Source organism: Apodemus sylvaticus, chromosome 22 (genome assembly GCF_947179515.1).
Source record: "Apodemus sylvaticus chromosome 22, mApoSyl1.1, whole genome shotgun sequence".
NCBI lineage: Eukaryota > Metazoa > Chordata > Mammalia > Rodentia > Muridae > Apodemus > Apodemus sylvaticus.
The window spans coordinates 55,560,520-55,581,158 of NC_067493.1; the positions used below are offsets into that span (position 1 = coordinate 55,560,520).

The following is a 20,639-nucleotide window of genomic DNA, read 5'->3' on the forward strand; positions in this document are numbered from 1 at the left end:
TTCACTAAGGGCCGTGGTAGACAGAGTCAGACTGTGCTGATGCTTTCCCCCGGAACATGTGAGAGCCAAGCCCCTCTTTGCTCTGTCTTTCTCATGACAATGTCACAGTGCTCGTCCTGGATAGCTCTGTCAAAACCTGTGCTATAAATTATCAATTGACTGGGCATCCACGTGCAGGCCAGAGGACAACCTGCAGAAACCAGTTTTCTCCCTCTACCATGTGGGTCTTGGCAATCAAACTCGGGTCTTCAGGCCTGGTGGCACGTCGTCTTCTTACTCTCTGAGCCATCTTGCTGGCCCAAGATGTCCTGTGGGCATACCAGCGATGCCTTGGGATGTTTCCTTTGCCCTCTGAATAGCCAGGTTATCTCTGTCCCATTGGCTTCTAAACCAGAAACAGCCCAGATCTCCCCCTGGGTCCAGGAAGACTCAAGAGAGGAAACCATACATTGTATCCAGTGAGCTCTATCCATACAGGTCTTGCTTCTTTCTAAGATATTCTATAGGAACTTCTTCAACTACTACTTCTCCTCCTTCCTCCTCCTCCCCATCTTCCTCCTCCTCCCCCTCTTCCTCCCTCCTAAGACAAGGTTTCTCTGTGTAGCCCTGGCTGTCCTGGAACTCACTCTATAGACCAGGCTGGCCTTGAACTCAGAAATCTGCCTGCCTCTGCCTCCCAGAGTGCTGGGATTACAGGCGTGCGCCACCACTGCCCAGCTATAGGAACTTCTTAAGAATAGAGAGAAAGGTGGCACACAGCGGGGTCCCACTGGGCTACCCTGGGCTCCCACCAATGATGTTGCTTAGCCAGGAGAGTTTATTATTCCCCCTCTCTGTCCTCAACCTCATTCTCCCTCATGGTTAGACACAGGCAGGCTACTCCTTCTGCTCTGTGGCCCCACTGCCTTTAACCTGTGAATCAACACACTATGATGTCATAGGTCCATGCCCCCATGACATACTATGACATCATTGTAGGTCACAATCTGTCCTGTACTTCTGCTCCTTAGTGGCCTTAGCCACCCTGCCCCTGTACCCCAAGAGCTATGAATAGCCCCAGCTTACCTTCTCTGTGCAAAGGTCCACACACTTGTCCACAGACATGTTTGGCATGGCCGCTGTCACAGGCAAGGCCAGGGAGAGGTTGTTGGGTCGGCGGAAGCAGCCCCTGAACACCGCACTTCCATCTGAAGAGGCCAGAGGGAAACAGTTGTCAGACCTAGCTAATCAACCCAGCTGCATCAGGAACTGATCGAATTCAAGTAGCTGGGTGAGCTTGCAAGGGGTTTTCCCTGACTGGATCACTTGAGGGGGGACTGGGTGTACTGGCTGGTTTTGTGTGTCCACTTGACACAAGCTGGAAAGTTATCACAGAGAAAGGAGCCTCCCTTGAGGAAATGCCTCCATGAGAGATCCAGTTCTAAGGCATTTTCTCAATTATTGATCAGGGGAGGAGGGCCCATTGTGGGCGGGGCCATCCCTGGGCTGGTGGTCTTGGGTTCTATAAGAGAGCAGGCCAAGCAAGCCAGGGGAAGCAAGTCAGTAAGGAACATCCCTCCATGGCCTCTGCATCAGCTCCTGTTTCCTGACCTGCTTGAGTTCCAGTCCTGACTTCCTTTGGTCATGAACAGCAATGTGGAAGTGTAAGCTGAATAAACCCTTTCCTCCCCAACTTGCTTCTTGGTAATGATATTTTGTGCAGGAATATAGACCCTGACTTAGACACTGGGCCACACCTCTGGTATCAGCCTTCACAAAAGGACATGGAAGGGGAAAACTTGTGCCTGCTTGTCCCCACTCTCATTAGCAAGCTCGTCTACACTGCTGCAGAGACATTCTCTCAGTTATTAGACAGAGACATTCTCTCACTGTTATTAGACAGAGACATTCTCTCACTGTTATTAGACAGAGACATTCTCTCACTGTTATTAGAAACTACTTCTTTGGGATCTCAACGTAGACCGAAGACCAGCAGCTCTCCAGTAATTCCCTGGGACTCCAGAGCCAGAGTGGGGCTGTTGGCACACAGCCTCATGGACTGAACAACCACCGAATCATTAGCTCTTTTGTCAGGAGACAGCTCTTGTTGGACTACTCAGACCACAGCCAGCGGTCACTAAGGAACGCTAATAAATCTCCTTCTGGAGGAAAGACTTAGGTTGAAGCCCAGAGAAGGCAGAATTCACCCAAGGTCACACAGCATGCCACAACAGAGAGGAAAAGAATGGTCCAGTTCCAGTGAATGAGTTCACTATTTCAAGGGATTCTCCTCTGCCCCAGCGTCTATGTCAACAGGTGACTGAGATGGGTCTCTGTGGGCCACTGTACCCCCCTTTCTCTTAGCATCCCTGCGCCTTATTCATGAAACATGGTGCTCGGGGGTTTCCACAGTCTCATCAGAAGGACGAGTGCTGCAGGATCACAGGAAGCAGAGCTCCCGGCAGCATCCTGGTATACCGTCCTTCAGGTCCCAGGGTCCTCTCCTGTCTGAGGGACAGACAGTTCCTGGTCCTCAGAAATCTATGCTGACCCAAGATAGACATCTAGGGGATGCAAGAGCTGATATTTTGTCAGGGGATGGGGAGGGGTGTTCTCTTTATGGTCCTTAACCTGGAAATACAGTCGTTTAGTAGAAAGCCTGGGTCTCACTGCCGGGTCCACAGGCGAAGTCGCCGCTGAAGAAAACACCTGGAACCATGGTCAGAGGCTGGCTTTGGGGAAGCAGAGCCTGAGGCAAACGTGTAGTTGGAAGCTCTGGGATGGGAAATGCAGAACTCTCGCTGGTCCAGGATGGCCATGAGTGGACCTCTCTTTCTCCCGTCTAACAAGACTTCTCTTTAATCCTTTCCACAATGAATATGCATTTTATGTAACTAGGAAATGCGGTATGTGGCCCCTGGGATTTTGTTGCAAGGTTCCTGAAGCATATTTAAAAACTCAGACCTTTGCTTCCTTGCACTGCTGGCAACCAAATCCAGCCCTTAGAGCAGGCAAGCACTCGACCCCTGAGCTCTACCCCCAGCCCTTGATTGCTCAGACCTCAAGTGGAATGTACCTCCCCAGAGGCACAGTCCCAACAAAGAATCTAAATCTCAAGCACAGGGGTAGGCAGGGGCAGGCGGTGCTTGTACAGCCCCTACTATGTGCCAGCAGAGACCCTACTGTGTGCCAGCACCCTGGTGAGCACCTTAGAGATGCCAGCATGGTCCACCTTTAAAAGCTCTCTGTAAGGTGTCTAGCGATTGGCCTGGTGGGTAGTTAGCTTGCCTAGCGTGCTCAAAACCCGATTCCATCCCTGGCACTGGATAAACCAGGCATGGGGACCAAAGACTGTAATCCGGTACTTGGGAGTAGAGACGGCACAATCAGAAGTTCAAGGTCATCCTTGGCTGTATAGTGAATTTGAGGCCAGCCTGGGCTAGAACAGGGCAAACCTACAAAGCCCACAGAGGCAAACTCTCATCAAGGAAGTTCTCTGATAAACTAAGAACCTGCTCTGTGGCAGAGGAGTCGCATTCTGTCCTAGCCGTTCCCAGAAACAAACTGTTTGGCCTTGGAAAAGTAAAGGGAGGTTTGGAGGGTACGGGCCTCCAGCTCTGTAGATGTGGGAGCGTCGAGACGCAGAGCCACGTCCCTGTGTGTGCACAGACACACCCGCGTAGGCTTACAGGCTGGGGAAGGATGAGAGTTACTTCCATGCAGCGGGTGGGATGTCCCTGAATAACAGATGTGAGTTTCAGGTCTCTGAACTGTTCACAGGGGCGCTGGCCCACAGCAAAGGCACTGCTTTAGGCTTGCAGGATGATTGTTACATCATGTCAGGCTTGCAGGATGATTGTTACATCATGTCGGGGGTATAGGCTGTCTCAGAGCTCCCTGTCTTCGGTCCTGTTTGGTAGGGGAGGGGCTGGAGGTCCCAATGTTCTTATGTTTGTATTGGGAACGATGTGAAGAAGCTGTGAGCTGTGGCAGGTCTGCCTCCTCACCTGCTGCGCTGAGACGGAGAACAGGGGGGTGGGGGGAGGGAGTCCCAGCCTGGACATCAGGAGTCCAGACTGCAAAGGGCAGGGAGAGCAAAGGGCAGGGAGAGCAAAGGGCAGAGAGAGCGTGCAGACTTGGTAGCCCAGTGCTCAGAGAGGAATCTTCTTTGACGATTAGCAGCTGTCCATGAATGGTGCCTGGGGGTGATGTGGGGACCAAACAGGGAGTGCTGATTCTGAAATCGAGGTCTGCAGAGTCTCAAGGAGCCAGGGACAGCATCTGGGAGCAGGTGCAAGGGGAGGCAGGCTGGGAGTTCGCTTTTGGAGCAGCCAGTCACCAGGACATAGGATCTTCCAGCTCGGAGCCCCTGAGTAAGAGCCTCAGCAGAGCTCCTCAGAGCCAGTGGAGATATGCAAGCCTTCTAAGTCAGCAAGGAGAGAGTCCAGCCGACTCTCAGGAGCCTGGCAGAGGCCATTTCTCTCCTTAAGTGTCTGTCCTTTATAGCTTAGTCAGCCGGACACTGACTGCGCCAAAGGCGGCTGAGATCTTGGCTCTTCCAACTGCCCTTCTTCCCCCATCTTTGATATGGGTCACGTGACTGTCTGCCTAGTGTCTCTTACATTTGAAAATAAAAGTGAGATGACCCCTGGTTCCCTTGGCCTCCCTGTGGCATAAAAATATTTAGATTTTCACAGCACTAGGATGATGTTTTCTTGTTGGGGAAAAAAAAATCTCTGGAGCCCAGTGCAAAGGGGATCAACCTTGAGCCAGATGGACCGGGTGCAGGTGCTTGACTTATCCAGTTTAGCAGATTCAGACGGCCATCTTCAGTCTTCCTCATCTGTGAATGGGGTCTCCCCCTCCTTTACCTGTGCACCCAGAGGCTCAGTACCAGGCAATAGCTGCTGTCAGTGTCCCTTAATATACAGCCCATCCCAGGACAGACTGAGGATGACCAGACACTCTGTCTTAGTGTTGAGAAGGTGACCTCCCCAGAAGCCACCCTCAGCCAAACATGGGTGGAATAAATACTCCAGCCTTCTGTTCCTTGGGACAGTCACCTCTGAAGCATATGCAGAGTCATGCTGCAGAGAGTTCCAGAGGGCGCAGCGGATGTCTTCACGCGTGGCTGGCTTGATGAAGGACTGGCCGCTGGCTGCTTCTAGTCCTGCTGCTCCATTTCCCAGCAGAGGCACGGTGGCATCAGCTCTAGGGAAACAGGCTAAGAACTCTTCCCCCTCCCCATCCCTGTCCCCGTCCCCCTCCCTCTCTTCCACTCCAAGATTTAGTTACTTATTGTACATGAGTACACTCTAGTTGTCTTCAGACACACCAAAAGAGGCCATCGGATCCCATTACAGACGATTGTGAGCCACCATGTGGTTGCTGGGAATTGAACTCAGGACCTTTGGAAGGACAGTCAGTGCTCTTAACTGCTGAGCCATATCTCCAGCCCCCACTGTAAGAACTCTTAAGGAAGAATGTCTTATAAAAGGCAGAGCCCCAGCCTTTGCTGGCCACAGATTGTGAGTGACACTCTAGTCACATTCCAATGGTAGCTGTGACAGTGGCTTGCTGTGTGTGTCATCATGTTGGGCACACTTCATTCTCTTTCACCATAGCCTGTGAGGTCATCATTACTATTACCCTGTTTTACAGGCAGAGAGCCCAAGTCGTGGAAGGCCCTCATCTCCAGGTCCCACAGCCCCAGGGAGCAGAGCTAGCTTTTGTCTCTGGTCTTCTGGTACATCAAAGGTGCTTTTCCTTCCTTGGCTTCTCCACAGGAGCTACACGCAGTTCTAAGGTGGGACTCCGGAGACCCCATGCCAGCCACGCTTATTTCCCAGAATTCTTCTCGGCCTCCACAGCAGGATACTGGGACAGTTTCCGAAGCCAATGTCCCACATTTTGACAATGTCTGCTCCTAATGGCAGTCTAGCGGGGGTGGGCGTGACCCAGTAGCTTACCCTGTGTTATGGAAAGACTTGAGCGGAGCACTGACACTCATTGCTAAGGGCAGCTGCAAGAGTTGGAAGTCCTGCCACTACACTGTTCTGTAAATATCCCCAGGAATCAGCTCAGAGGCAGACAGAGGAGTCCTCCTTGGTCTGAAAAAGGACACCACCCCTGGGTAATTAGGCCAATTAGGCTTCCACTGTATGGAAGATGCTGGCTAGGGGGTACTGCTAGCTGGAGCTGTTCTCAGCCAATAAGCTACCTATAGTCAAGAGACACATTGAATTATACAAAGAGCCTCTCGGACTGGGGCAGGGTGGGTGGGTTCAAGGTGGCTATTTTTAGATATCATCAGAAGGTCTCGTGGATGTTGGAAATCCAAGTTGCTTGAACTGGGTAGTTCTCAGAGCAAACTTAAGAGACTCCCTCAGGAGTATCGCGCACTCTGCTGATGCTGTCTAGGCTGTCGCTTGCTGGTCCCCGTGATGTTTGGGGTTGTCTGCGATTTACAATGATCAGAGACTTGGAATGGACCTGCAGCTTGGAATAAAATCGGGGCGGAAAAATCCACACCACTTTCCATGTCTGCCTGTGTTGTGAATTTTTCGGGGAAGCACAAGCTGAGTCCACCTGTTCCAGTTGGTCCCAGGACTGAGAGATTCACAGGTGCCATATGTTAGCGTCTGGCAGAGAAGGCAGTGGCAAGCTCCTTCCAAAGAGACGTGAGTTTCCTGGACGAGCCGGAGGCAGGCGTGGAGGCACCGATGAGCAGCTCTCAGACGTGGGAATCTCCAGAGCAAACAGTCACGGGCAGAATTCACTACCCAGATTGGGATGTAGACACTGGGTTTTGAGATCTTTAATTTTGTTGTGAATTGTATAATGCCTCATCATGGTAGAAGAGAGGGCAAAGGTCAGAGTAGCAACCAGGGGGAGGATGAAGAAGGAACCCTAAGAAGGGAAGAGAGGAAGGAGCTGAGGGAGGGGAGATGGCCCAGGGATCGCTGGGTGGCTGTCATGGGATTTGATTTGTACCCGAGAGCAATCAGCACCATGGACAGCCGCCTAAAGGCAGGCGGGGGATGGGGGGGGCAGACTCCCTGAAAAAGGCACAGCTCTCTGGATCCTCTCCACCCCAAATCCCACAAGCATCCTCAGGCAGACACACTCTCTTGTGACCTATAAAATCACAATGTTCTCCACCACCAGCTGGTCTGTCCCTTGGGGAAGAAAGCAAAACTCAATGGCACATTTAGCAAACTCTTGTGACAAATGTAATCTCACCAAGAAGATAGTCCATTTCTTGCTTCGTTTGTACCAAGAATGAATCTGTGTGCCCTGGAGTCTGTGTCAAGGCAGGAAGGCAGGGCACCTACAGAAACTGGCCCAGCTCACCACTGACTGTCTTCCTTACTGCAGGAACAAGCGACCTCCTCCTGGGCTCACCAGGGTGGCACTCAGGAAATAAATGCTCCTGCACAGCCTTCTGATTGGAAATGCTCTCTGTGGGTTCCTAAGGGGCCCCGCAAATGGACTTGTGTCTATCCTCTTCGTTTCCTGGGAAGGGTGTTCATGTCATCTATATTTGCCAAGGGCCAGCTACTTAGATGACACCTTTCTGAACCAGCAACTTAGACGGCAACTTCTGAGTTGTTTCTGGCTAATGCAGATCCCAGGTATGGGAGTCAAGGGTGCATTGGAGTCAGGGCAAAGGCAGCAGAGATGACATAAATCTTAGGGCCAGGAGGCAGAAAAGGGAGTCAGGGGTGAGGGGTGAGGGGTTAGGGGAAGAAGGAGTTAGGCTCAAGCTGAGTCCTTGAAGAAGTGGAGATGTTCCAATTGGGTGTCAAAACTTGTTTCCAGCCACCTGCAGTTCTCGAAGGCACCAGGGCATCAGGAAGCAGTGCCTGTCACATCTGATCTGTATCCAGGCTTTTCTGTGTCCAGTTCTTCTTGCGTATATTTCCCCAGGTTCCTTGGTAGTGTTGTCTTAAGTCTGTGTGTCCTCTCCTTCTCTACCAGGCAAAGCTTTATCCATCATTTGAGGACTCCTCCAAATGCTCTTTCTGCTCTCTGCATGTCAGTTTCCACACGTTTATAATGGAGACACAGGGAAGCTGCTTCCAACAAAGCATCTGCTGAATCTAGAAGTTGCTTCTGGCTGAATGATGGTCGCTCGCTTACCTCAATCCTCCTAAGAAGAGGATTCCACTCAAGTGTCCCCTTGCTTCTTTCCTGAGGCTGAATCAACTGTTACCCCAGGACTGTGGCCTCCTGGGAAGAGTGGCTGCATCTCCCACATCGAGTCTACATGAGAGTACACAGCGCCCTGTTTCAGAATCTCCACACACCACACAGCTGACTAGGAGCCCATCAGGCATCTCAGCTGGACATCTGGTCAACCGTCTTCCTTCTTACCCACACCACCTCCATTCTAGTCTCAGGGGAAGCAGCCTTGAGGTTCATACTAAGGCTTGGTTTTCCTTTAGTTCTCCAATGGAAGGCTTCACGACTTGCATAACCCTGGGAACATCTCTGGGTCTTTACAGCAGTGGTTCTCAACCTGTGGCTCACGACCCCTTTGGATTTTAATGACCCTTTCACAGGGGTCGCATATCAGATATCCGACATATCAAACATTTCCATTATGATTTGGAATAGCAGCAAAATTACAGTTATAACATAATAATGAAAATAATGTTATGGTTGGGGGATCACCACAACATGAGGCACCATGTTAAGGGTCACAGAATCAGGAAGGTTGAGAACCACTGGCCTAGAGGATGCACAGTCCCTCAATAGAAACAGCCCCATCTCCACCCAGATACCACATAACACAAAGAAGCTTTTCCCGTGCAGTACGGAGCTCCACCTGGGGACCTTTACTACCACAGACATACGCAGACTGGGCAGGGTGCATCCCTGCCGTTCAGTCCTCCCTACGTGTGTAAAGACTACCTCACATAGGCTATCCCACCATCTGTGTGTGTCATACACCACATCCAGTTGAGAAGCCTTTGATTTAAATGCAACACCAGAGAACCAGAAGGGGGGGCACCTCTCAGATGACCCAGCTAGCAAGACACAACACCTAAATCTCTCCCACCATCCTGGCTGCATCCACAGTCAGCAGCTGTGTCTGGTCAGTGCCTGCAATGCTTGAGGCCATCTCTTCAGGTGGCCAAAGCGCCAACACTATTAGCACTTGAATATTAGTACAAATGATGTCAATAGTGAGGATGGGCAGTCTGCCATTGAGTTTGAACTGCGTTACACCGATGGTCAGAACCAGGTCCCCTACACCAGTTTTCTCCAGCTGAGGTTTCCCACCTCTGTGCTTTGCCAGCTGGACCTTCAGACCTGAACTGAGGTGCAAGCGGCACATCTGCAAGTCGGTGGCACGCTCATCCCTGTTGGCTGCAGGGCAAGGCTTGCACGATGCTAACTACCAAGGTCCCGGACCGCAAGCCATGGACTGTGATAGAGACAGCCACCGAGAAGTGGCCCCACCCCATGGCCAGGTGTGGAGCTGCCGCCACACACAGAGGGTGGGGGCTGTGGAGCGAGCGACAGCCTGGGACAGCCTGTGGGCACCTCAGGGGTGTAGAACCCAGCTGTGCCTGGTCATCTGGCTACTCTGGAGGCTGAGGCTCTGGGGAGGGCTGTGGGACAATGACCACAGAAGAGATGTCTCCTGCCTCTCCCCACGCATTCTCTCCTTGGCTTGCAAACTGCAGGGTTTCCCCGGAAGGAGCAGGTAAGGCTGGACTGGAAAAGGCCCCCCACTGCTCACAGGGTCTGTGGCTAAGTCAGGCTTCTCACCTCAGATGGGGATGTCTACAAGCAGTGTCCTGTGCTTCCCTCACTCCCCCCCTCCTCTCTACCCCCTCTTCCTCCTTCCCTCCCTTCCTCTCTTTCTCCCCCTCCCTCCCTCCTTTACTTCCTTCCTTCTTCCCTCCCTCCCTCCCTGTTTATTTTGTGGGTCCTGGAGATTGACCCAGGGGCCTCGTGCACAGCAGGCAAGGACTCTACCACCGAGTCACACTCCCAGCACCTTCCCAAACCCTTAAACCTGTTTTGAGGCTGGTTCCCACTATGTTGCCCAGGCTGTCCTTGACTTGGAAGCATTTCCCCCACCAGCCTCCCCAGTAGCAGGAATGCCAGGCCAGTGCCACGAGGCCTAGCTTTCCCCCTGCCTATTTCAGGGGACACTATGAACATGACAGGAGCTAGTCCGCATCATGAGTTCAGAAAGGGACAAGGGCTTCCTGTTCTCGTGGTCTTGGCTACTACCCTGCCCTAGGTCGTGCGGACAATCTCGTCTCAGAAGGAGATGGGCCTAGATCCGGTCTAGACTCAGTGGGGCAGAGGAGAGCAGGAACGTAGGCAGGCAGAGTGGCTGAGGAGGGAGGTAAAGTCGTGGACTGATGGGCTTCCCAGAAGGTGCGGGGTAGACATTGAAACCCTCAGGGACCCTCAGGCTGAGCAGCAGAGGTGTGGGGCGGACTCACGTACACCTTCGGGCAGCCTCCTGGGCCAGCTGCAGCCGGTAGACTGAGAGGCGGTTGACGCCACCACACACGCTGCCCCGCTCTCCTTTGCAGTCCATGTCACAGTCCGATTCGCTCACGTTGGCCGCCTGGATTTTGTGGCCACAGTAGCACTCAGCGCCGAACTCCAGCCCAGCATACAGGTAACCCCTGGGGGTGTGGGGAGGAGAGCTGCTGTCAGGCAGGGCAACAGCACCAGGGAGACCCCAGGGGACAGGGGACTCCAGGAGGTATGGAGACCAAGGAATGAGAGCACACGGGAGACTTCAGAATGGGGACAAAGGGTGGAGGGCGGGGATGGAGGAAGGACAGGTCATGCCTACTCCACAGGGCTAAAACCCTGCTGGGTTCACAGAGGGTGGGGAGTCAGAGACCCTTGGGGACACGGAGAGCATCCTGGGGTCACCCAACGGCCCTCATCACTGTCTGCGGTGTTATGGCCTTACTGTGACACTCACAGTCACACGACACACGTACATGCTCATGCATTAATAGATATGCATTCATACTGTCATTTATATACACACATTAACTCAGGCACACATATGAATACATTCACACACATACTCATATATACTTACACATTCACAGATACAGACATACACTCATTTATTTACATGTTCACTCACTCAATTCACTCATACACACACACACACACCCATACAGCTATGCGTACACACACGCACACCTATACAGCTACACACACACACATGCATACCCATACAGCTATGCATACACACGTATACCTATACAGTTACACATACATACACACATACCCATACAGCTATACACACACACATGCATACCTATACAACTATGCACACACACCCCCATATAGCTATGCATATATCACACATACCCATACAGCTATACACACACATGCACACCTATACAACTATGCACACACACACCCATATAGCTATGCATATATACACACATACCCATACAGCTATGCACACACACACACATGCAGCTATGTACACACCCATAGAGCTATGCACACACACAGAGCTATGCACACACATACACCTATATAGCTATGCACACACACATTCACACGCATAGTCTTACATACTCATGCATTCACACAGATACACATATACACACATGCATACACACATTCACACAGGCATATACACACCCCATACAACTACACACACGCATGCATAGCCATACCCACACTCACTTAGATCCTGAGCGTGCAGGCACACACCCACACACCATCACCCCACCCCTCCCCCCTCTTCCACCTCTGAAGAACCCAGCTTCCCACCTTCCAGGAACCTATCACCTCATTGCCAGGTCCCTTGGGAAGCACTGGAGAAGGGGGAGGAGCCAGGGCACTCGGATCCCTTTGGCAGGATACAAAACCAAGCTCACATTCCCAGCCAAGAAGAAAATTTCTTCCTCTAAACAAAGCAAAACAAAATTCCAGAGACTGTAAGGATGTGCTATTTTTTCCTAGCCGTGAAATCTTTTTCCTAAAAAGGCCACTCGGTGGACACCGGTCTAAACACGTGGAAGGAGGCTGCCGGCTCTGGCTGAGAATTCAGGGAAGGGGGAGCCCTGCCAGCCTCCTGCCCACTGTGCTCCCAGAGCCACGAGGGCTCCTCAGAGCAGCCTGCCTTCTAGAAGGTCCCTTGACAGAGGAAATGCTGGTGGTCAGCTGGTTCCAGGGGTGAGGTAACCTGGCTCTGAGGTGTAGGCTGCCTCCAGTTTCAGAACTGATAGCACACTTTCCTTGGGAAGTGCTGTTTCTGTCAGTGGGAGAGGCCCCAGTGGGAGAGACTCCTGAGAAGCAGGAGTCTGGGGGCGGGGACAGGGCGGGGACAGGGAGGCAAATCCTGCAAGTGAGGTTCCAAGATAGGCAGTTCTGTCATCTGCTCTTGCTTCATCTTCTAGGAGGAGCAGGTGGGTGGGGCAGGGCTAATGCCACCAAGTCACCAGGGCATGTGCAGCCGTAAGCCTGGGTGGCTCTGACCATCTACCCAGCACCACATCAGGATCCGGAGCATTTCCTCTGTCAAGGGACTGCGTTCTTTAAGAGGTGGAGTTTAAAACCAGGCATGATGGCCCAGGCCTGCAATCCCAGCGACTCCAGAGCTCAAGGCAAGAGGACTGCCAAGGCTTGTGATCACACAACTACCATGTCTCAGAGACAATCAGTTGTCCAGACTAAACTCACCCATGTAACCAGCTGACCACACACCACGCCTTACAAGCCTGCTCCTCGGCACACTCCATACAGCTGTATGGCCATATTCACATCGTATGCATCTTTGTGCACACACATATAAGTGCACACACGTGTAAACACATGTACACAAACATGTATATGCACGTATATGTATATACACACATGTGCACACATGTACACAAACATGTATATATACATTTATATATGTATACACATGCTTATCTGCATACATGTGCATGCTCATCTATATGCAGACATGTGTACCAACATGTACATGCATTTATATATGTGTATACACATGCTTATGTGCACACATATGCAGACGTGCACAAACATGTACGTATACATTTATATATTGTATACACACATGCTTATGTGCACACACATGCATGTGCATACATATGTAGACATACATGCTTATGCACACACACGTATATATGCACTAGCCAATCATTCTTGCAATCCTTTCTTCCTACATTCCCCTGTTCACCATCTGACAAGCCAAGGCAAACTACACCATCGAAGGAACACCCTGCAGAAAGGGTGGGAAGGGACATGTCTGGGGATACAGTGACAGTGTTGGGGCACGGGGGCACTACCGTTCAGCACAGTTGTCCTGGCAACGGAAGACTGTCATCTTTTTGTAGTCGAAAAAGGACACACCTCGCAGGGCCCGGCTCTGGGTGTCGTCCAGGTAGCAGCCGATGTACTTGGCTGTGGGGAAAGAGGAAGAGTTGGGTACACTTGAGGATGAAGCCGGAGGGCTGCAGGAGGCGACCCGTGTGCCCTGGCTGTGTGGCTTTGCCAAGTGTGCAGTACCTGATTCTGTCCTCAGCGTACAAGCAAGAGATGGGAACTTCTGGGTCTTGGCCAATCAGGGCAGTGGGAACTAGACTGTTCCCTGTAGACCCTGAAGACGGTAGGGCACAGGAGGGGTTCCTTTCCCTGGACCACAAGCACATTCAGGGTCTCCACACCTGTAGCCCAGGAGGAGCCCTACGTCACCCAGGATAAGTAAGGCCTGTTTTAGTGACTGTGGAAGGTCTAGAACCTTCCTCTCCTTTACGGCCTGCCTCAAGGGTCTCACTGCACTTGGACGGTTCAAGGTTCCAGCCTCACTTCATACGGTTACCTCCCGGCTCGGGTCTACGGGGCTTAGATAGGATGACTTTCATGTGCTTTCCTTACAGGTGATGAAACCACCAGTCAATGGCCAGAGGGGTCTGTCTCACGAATGCTCTGTTGTATTGTCCCGTGTGTGCTAGGTACAAGGGCCCAGTCAGCAGAAAAAGACACTGGCCATTCACTTGGCTAAACACTTTACAGTTTGTCTCTCTAGGGGACTTGGGTGGATGCGTCCATCCAAGAATTACTTCCAATGATATCTAAGAACCATGCAGTTGTTGGCACCAGGAATACATCCCTTTAGGTCTAGTAGAAACTCATACACAGAGACAGCACATTACAGTCTGCAAAATCTATTTTTTCTTAACATTTTCCCAACATCTGGATGTGAGCTATGGTCAGTGCTTCTTCCTACAGAATGCTCGCCGAGACTCTGTGAGAATATTATGTTTACTCTGTGGTCCAGAGAGGTCACCGTCTGCTCAGGGTGACACAGCTTGTATAAACAAAGCCAGAGTTGGACACACACACACAGCTTGGCTCGAGATCCCTCTTCTGGATGTTTGGGATGTGTGCCTGTACACTGGAAAGACCTGGTATTCTCCCTCCTCACAGAGGCCTAGGGAGGAGAGGCTCAGAGCTAAAAGCTGAATGAAGATCTGAATGCAGGTCTATGGGACTCACACTGGCTCTCTCTGCGCTTTCCTCAGAAGAGAAGGATCCAGCCAGGGCCTGGGATTAAATGGCCTTCCCTGGGAGTGACCAGGAAACCCTCAGTGACAGTTGGCACTTCCTCTGCCTAGGAGGCTGCCCAGGTTTAACTTGCCCTGTTCTTTACTGGGGAGCAGAGCTTGCAGGAGGACATTGCCCCGCCATGCATGGTGGTTGTACTCTGCTGGACACCAGTCCTCACCGTGTCATCTCAGACTTCCTACAACAGTGGCAATGGCTCCTGGGAGAACAGTCTGGCTTTTCAAAGGGAGTTTTGTTGCCCCAGCGCCATGCGAGCCTGTCACTGGTGACAGCTCTGGAGGCCCTGCTGGCCTGTGTTCTTGCGGCACATTCTAAACGCCTCCTACCTGAGACAGAATCTCAGCTGCTGGGATGCTGTGGGCGCACAGGGCAAGGCCACCCACACCCTTCATTTTGGGCCTTCACTAAAGGACTGAACATCTAAGTCTTTGTTTAATCCTGTTTCAGGAAACCCCCAAAGCTTGACACACACACAGTCCCTATGGCCCAGCTGAATATTTGCTGAATCCACCCACAAGGAGGGTCTCAGACCAAACTTGAGCCCAGCTCCATCTCCTGCAAAGACACTACACCCTTGGGGGTTTCTCCATTCTGCTCAAAGACCAGGGTGGAGGATGAGAGAGGGGAGCTGAAATAGCTATGGCTTTATCTCCAGTCCAGAATCCAGCACGGGAGGGCCTCCCCTCCTTGCACCAAATTCTTCTCCTTACATTTCCTTCTGCCCCCGTTAATCTTTCCACAGAGTTTCTTCTCTCTGACAGGGGCCATTTGCTAAGAGGGCGGCTGAGCACAAGCAGGCTTGCATGTTTTTCTCTGCACTGTTGTGAAAGGATTCTGAGGTATCCCGCTGTGCCAGGTCTGGGTTTGTGGCACGCAGGCACAGAGCTGGGCCCCTGGAGACATCATTGGCCTCTCTGACAAGTGGGGTCAAATATTCTGCCCTGGGTTATTTGAGGTGAGTTCTGTCTCATGCACAGCCCCTGCCCTAGAAGAGACACCAGGGCAATGCTTCAGAATATGGCCTTGTGACAGACAGTCCGGAGGCAAGGAGGTCAACTAGAAGAACATAGCCCCAAACCAACAGGGGCTGATGGCCTTGTAAGAAGATGACCATGTGACCAAGATGACCATGTGACCAAATGAAAAGAGGACACTGGACAGAGCCTGTGGCACCCATGAAGGAACAGAGAAATGAATGAGAGTGGAGATGTATGTATATATGTACATACACAATATATACATATTGAACATATGCATGTTCATAGTATATGCGCATATATGTAGATGTTCCTGTGTATAAATATGCATGTGTGTTTGTATGTAGGATGAATGCTCATGTATGTGTGTACGCACACACACGTGTATGGGATGAACAATTCCACATGAGTGTGCACACTGCAGCTAGCATCGGGTGTTGTTCCCTAGGCTTCTGCTACTGCGTTCCTTCCTTCCTGGTTAGATGATGATGTGAAGCCACTCACTGGTTGTTGTGGGGCTTGGGAAGCGATGTGTGTGCGCAGCTAGTGCCAGGCAGTGCCAGGCTCTCGGTCCCACATGTAGCAGGGCACTGCCAGCTTGGGAGGAAGCCAGGCTTCTGTATCAGGTCAGAAAAAAAGCATTTTGATTTTGGCAGTGCTGATGTAAGGTGCTGAACCTCAAATAAATTGAAGAATAGACAGGATGTGTTTTCCTAATGACACTGCTTGTTCCTGGGGCTGCCAAGAGCCGGGAGTTTGGGGCTACTTTTCCATTTTTTGTTTTTTCAGTTCATAACACATGTGTAAGGTCACCTGCTGGGCTCTGCCCAGGATTGAGAAGAAGGCACACAAGCTTTGGAAGCCAATAACTTCACTAATCCGGCAATCTCTGTAACCAGAGCAAGCCACTGCTCTCTGAATTCAGTATTACCGTGATCAATATGGACCAAAACAGCCTCCAAATCATGGAGTGGTGCTAGTTAAATAAAGCGACGAATCAGCGCTCCATGGTCTTGCCCACCGCGGCCACTCAATGGTTAGCACCGGTACTAACAACAGGACAGCTACTAAGTGACATCAGGGACCAGAGGGTGATCCAGGCACAGACACAGACTGCTCTATCCTAAGCCACAAACAGGAAATAAGCAGCAGCAAGCATAGAGCAGGCGCTCCGTAAACGGCGTTGTTACTGCTGACAGTCATAGTGGCCATGCAACGTCTCTCCGTGTCTCACGGGGGTGGGGTCCGGCATCCCCAACATGTTTACAGAGTGCAGCATTTGCACAGAACTCAGACATCTCCTCCCTCTCGTGTTCAGAAGTTCTCTCTCTAAATGACTCTAGCCCCTAACGCAGTGTGAACCCTGGACATACAAGAGGGAAGCCAGTGTGTGTTCCTTAGGGGTTTTTTTTATTTGTTTGTCTGTGGTGGGCTAAACCCCAGGGCATGAACCCTCAGCTATGGAGAGCTAACGGCAGTTGATTCTCACAACCCCGCATCATACAGATCCACTGTCACGGGGACCACAGTATGTATGACTGTGGCACATATCTGGTCGGACAAGGAAGCAGCAGAGGCCTGGAGCTGGACAAAGCTGAAATCCAGAGGCCCCTGGCGCTGTCCCAGGTGCTGACGGGTTGAGCTGGCAAACAGTGGAATACCCCTGCCCTCTGGACCGCAGCGGGGCGTACAAGCAAAATGTCTTTGAATCCTGATGTGCATGGCTACAGGGTAAAGCTAGGGAGTGGAACTGGTTAGGTCACTCTGGAAAGTGGCTGCGGGAGGCAGAGGCTCAAAAAAAAGCAAAAAAAAAAAAAAAAAAAAAAAAAAGCTGTGCAGAGATTTGTGTGGGGAAAGAGTAAGTAGGTTAAAGGACTGAGCTCCTGAGGCAAAGAGAGCAGGAAGTTGCTCAGTGCACAGCAGGGACAGAAGACTGCAGTACAGGAGGGAACCCGAGAACTGGGAACGGGCTGGCAGGGACTCCGGGGACTTAAAAGGACCAGGTGCTGTTCGGAGTGGCCAGAGGTGGAATCTGAAGGGGCAACGTGGAAAGAGCAGAGATTTCTCTAATAGACCATCCTTGCAATGCAAAGAGATGGCTGCTCCCTGAGTAGATCCTGGGAGTATTTCTTGAGCACTGCTAACTGCCAGTTGTGTCTCAGACGCATTGCCAGATCTGTCTCACGGGCCATTGTCTGCACTACACAGATGACTAAGATAGTGCTAGAATCCTAGGCTAAGGATCTCTGTCCTGTCTTCTTGTCTCCCTGAGCTCTGGGCTCTGTCACAGGAGAGGATGGTAAAAGTCTCCTGGGACAGCTTCTGAGCCAGGTTCAGCCTAGGACTGGGGCAGGGGCACCCACGTGTCCCTTTGTGAATCCTGTGCCTTCCAGGGGTAGAGAAGGGCTTCCTGTGGCATACAGAGGGGCCCAATCCTCTCACCCCATCCTCGCTGGGTTCCCCCACACATCCTCCCATTATAATCTCGTGATCTGTGGCAATGGCAGGTTTCCCCAGCCCACTGGTCACATGATAGCTGTCAGTGGAGTGGGGACACCTTCAGAGAGAGGCAGGCATCTGGACAGATGGAACTTAAACCCCCAAGTGATACGGACAACAGCTGTGAAGCCCTGAGCTGGCATCTTTACCTCTCAAGCCCCCATGTCCACATCTGGTTCTTGATTTTATTTTATTTTAAATTCTCCGTATGTGTGGTGGTGGCTATGTGTCAGGGGCATAAGATCCTGCTGGAGATGGGGTTACAGGTGTAAACCACCTGATGTGGGTGTTGGGAATAGAAGGGAGTCCTCTGCAAGAACAGTATGCATCTGGTCTCTAACCTGATGGCCCATCTATCCAGTCCCTTTTGCTTGCTTGTGAGACAGGGTTCCTAGACTAGTCTGACCTCCAATTCCCTATGTAGCTATGAATGGCCTTGAACTTCTGAGTCTTGTGCCTCTGTAGTGCTGGGGTTACAGGCGTGCACTACCCTGCCCAGGGATCAAGCCCCTGGGGATCAAGCATGCTGGGGAAGCCCACTATTAATTGAGCTACACCCCCCTCCAGCCATCCACATCTGGTAAACAGGCATGCGATCATCTGTACCCTGTTCTAGCCTGTGGTATGTACCAGTAATCAGAATCCTTTTGGATGTAAAAAAGCTGAGAAAATACAAGGCAATGGAATCTATCCAGGGCAGTGTTAGTGCCTGGAGCATTGGCTCATATTTTAGCCCAGGCTAGCCTGACTCCTTCCCTCCCCAGGGCAGTGTTAGTATCAGGAGCCCTGCCTTATTATATAGCCCAGGCTAGCTTCTGACTCCTCATTTCACAGGATGAGAACTCTTTAACTTGGTCTTAGCTTCAGTTGTCTAAGTAGCTGCTATTGATCCTGGGCTCCTGGTGTCTTTTTTTTTTGTCTCTGAGACAGAGTCTCATTACATAATCCAGGCTAGCCTTTGACTCCTCCCAGCTCAGCCTCCCCCGGGCAGGGATGTCAGGATTCACCATACTGCCCAGCTGCCTCCCTGTCTTTACACCAGGCAGAGTAGCAGCTCTGTTCAGCATCGTGGAGCTGATTCTACGCATGTCGAGTGTTCACCACGGATCCTGGGACGTTCTGTGCTCTGGAACACTAATTCTGGAGTTTCTGTGTGTTTAACAAGCAGTGGGATTCTAAGCCAAGGCAAGTGCGGGGTTCAAACAGAATTTGCCCAATTAAGGAGTAGCCACGTGACTCACTCATGGATGACTGGACCAATTCCCTACATTCACGTGTGTCCGGAGCTCTGAGACCAGTTGGTGGCTGTTATTTCTACATTGGTGTCTGTATTTTCCCTCGGTCCCTCCAGGCGCTTACCTCTCTCCTCCTCCTTCTCCTTCTCTTTCTCCCGAGCAACCCTCCCCTTGAGGGCTCGGCTCCAGGCTCCTCCGTAGTCGCCCAGCTTGGCTCTCTCACTGGTGTCCTTGCCCTTGAATGTGGGTCCGTACCTGCGAGCGATGCTGGAGGCTTCCACCGTATCCCGGAAACCCCTGCCCAGGTGCAAGTCACCCAGGAAAGGCAGCTCAGCTCCTTCAGCCGGGCTCTCCGCTGCGGGGCTGGCCTGGCTCTGGGGCACCGCGGGCTGGCCCACGAAGCCCGAGTGCAGGAAGACGAGGCTCCCGGCGGTCAGGTAGATAGCCAGCAGGGTGAAGAAGCGCACGGGCTTCCTGCGGAAATACCGGAAACACCGCTGGAACTTGAACCAGAGCTTGGCCATAGCAGGATCATTCCGGACTGGCTCAGGGCTGGCAGGGTGGATGGCTGGGAAGGGGCGTGGAGGGCGTGGCTTCTCCTGACTTCCCTGGAATGAGACCGCAAGGGCTTGGAGCTCTGATCCCTCCACAGAGACACAGTAGCTGGAAAGCAAGCCAGCGCCTGGCTGAGTCTAGAGGTGACAAGGACAAAGGTTGCTGGAATCCCAAGATCACTGTGAGCTGCCTGGGGCCAAAAGAGGAGATTTACAGGACATGGTCTCCATTCCCCACATCTTGTTCCTTGTCTAGAACATAGCTAAAGAACTCTGGTGACAGGGATCAGGGGAGGGAGCCCCGCGGCTGCAATGTCACTCTGACCCCCTTCTCAGCCCCTTGGGCTGTTGGGTCTGATCAGTTCACTGAGAGCTCTGATGCTGGCCTCTTCTCTATCTCCAATGGGTGACCAAGCTGTGTTCCGCCTTCTGGGGACACGTGCTGGAAAGACTCCATCTGGTCAAGCTTCAGGCCACAGTGCTACCACCTGTAAAACATCGGACACAGGCGTAAGGGCTCCTCACTGAAGCTCAGAATGGAAAGATGTCCTGAGAAACCTCAAGGGGTGCGGAGCCCCGGAGAGAGTCGGGTCGGAAGCACCTGAGAGCAGGGCTGCGTGGGCTCCAGGAATGCAGAACCCCGCCTCGCCTCCACTCTCTGCCACACTGGAATTGGGACACTTCAATGACTGGGCTGGAGTCTGGGGTTTCTATAGGATTTGCACACACACACTCCAGTGGGTTTCCAAACATCTCACATGGCCTAGACCACCTAATACAATCTCAGTGCTTAGGAGTTGTTGTTACGAAGT

General features: G+C 51.9%; 1 protein-coding gene across 1 annotated transcript in view; it reads right to left on the reverse strand.

The window, feature by feature from the left end:
- Wscd2 (WSC domain containing 2) overlaps positions 1-19,797 on the reverse strand; it is a 37,451-nt gene extending 17,654 nt beyond the window's left edge. The window contains exons 1-4 of the mRNA XM_052168108.1: positions 19,398-19,797; positions 13,284-13,398; positions 10,453-10,637; positions 1,066-1,187 (exon numbers count right to left, since the gene is read on the reverse strand). Coding sequence (XP_052024068.1) covers positions 1,066-1,187; positions 10,453-10,637; positions 13,284-13,398; positions 19,398-19,797 — 822 coding nt within the window. The remainder of the gene's footprint in view (positions 1-1,065; positions 1,188-10,452; positions 10,638-13,283; positions 13,399-19,397) is intronic.
- Positions 19,798-20,639: the final 842 nt, after the last annotated feature.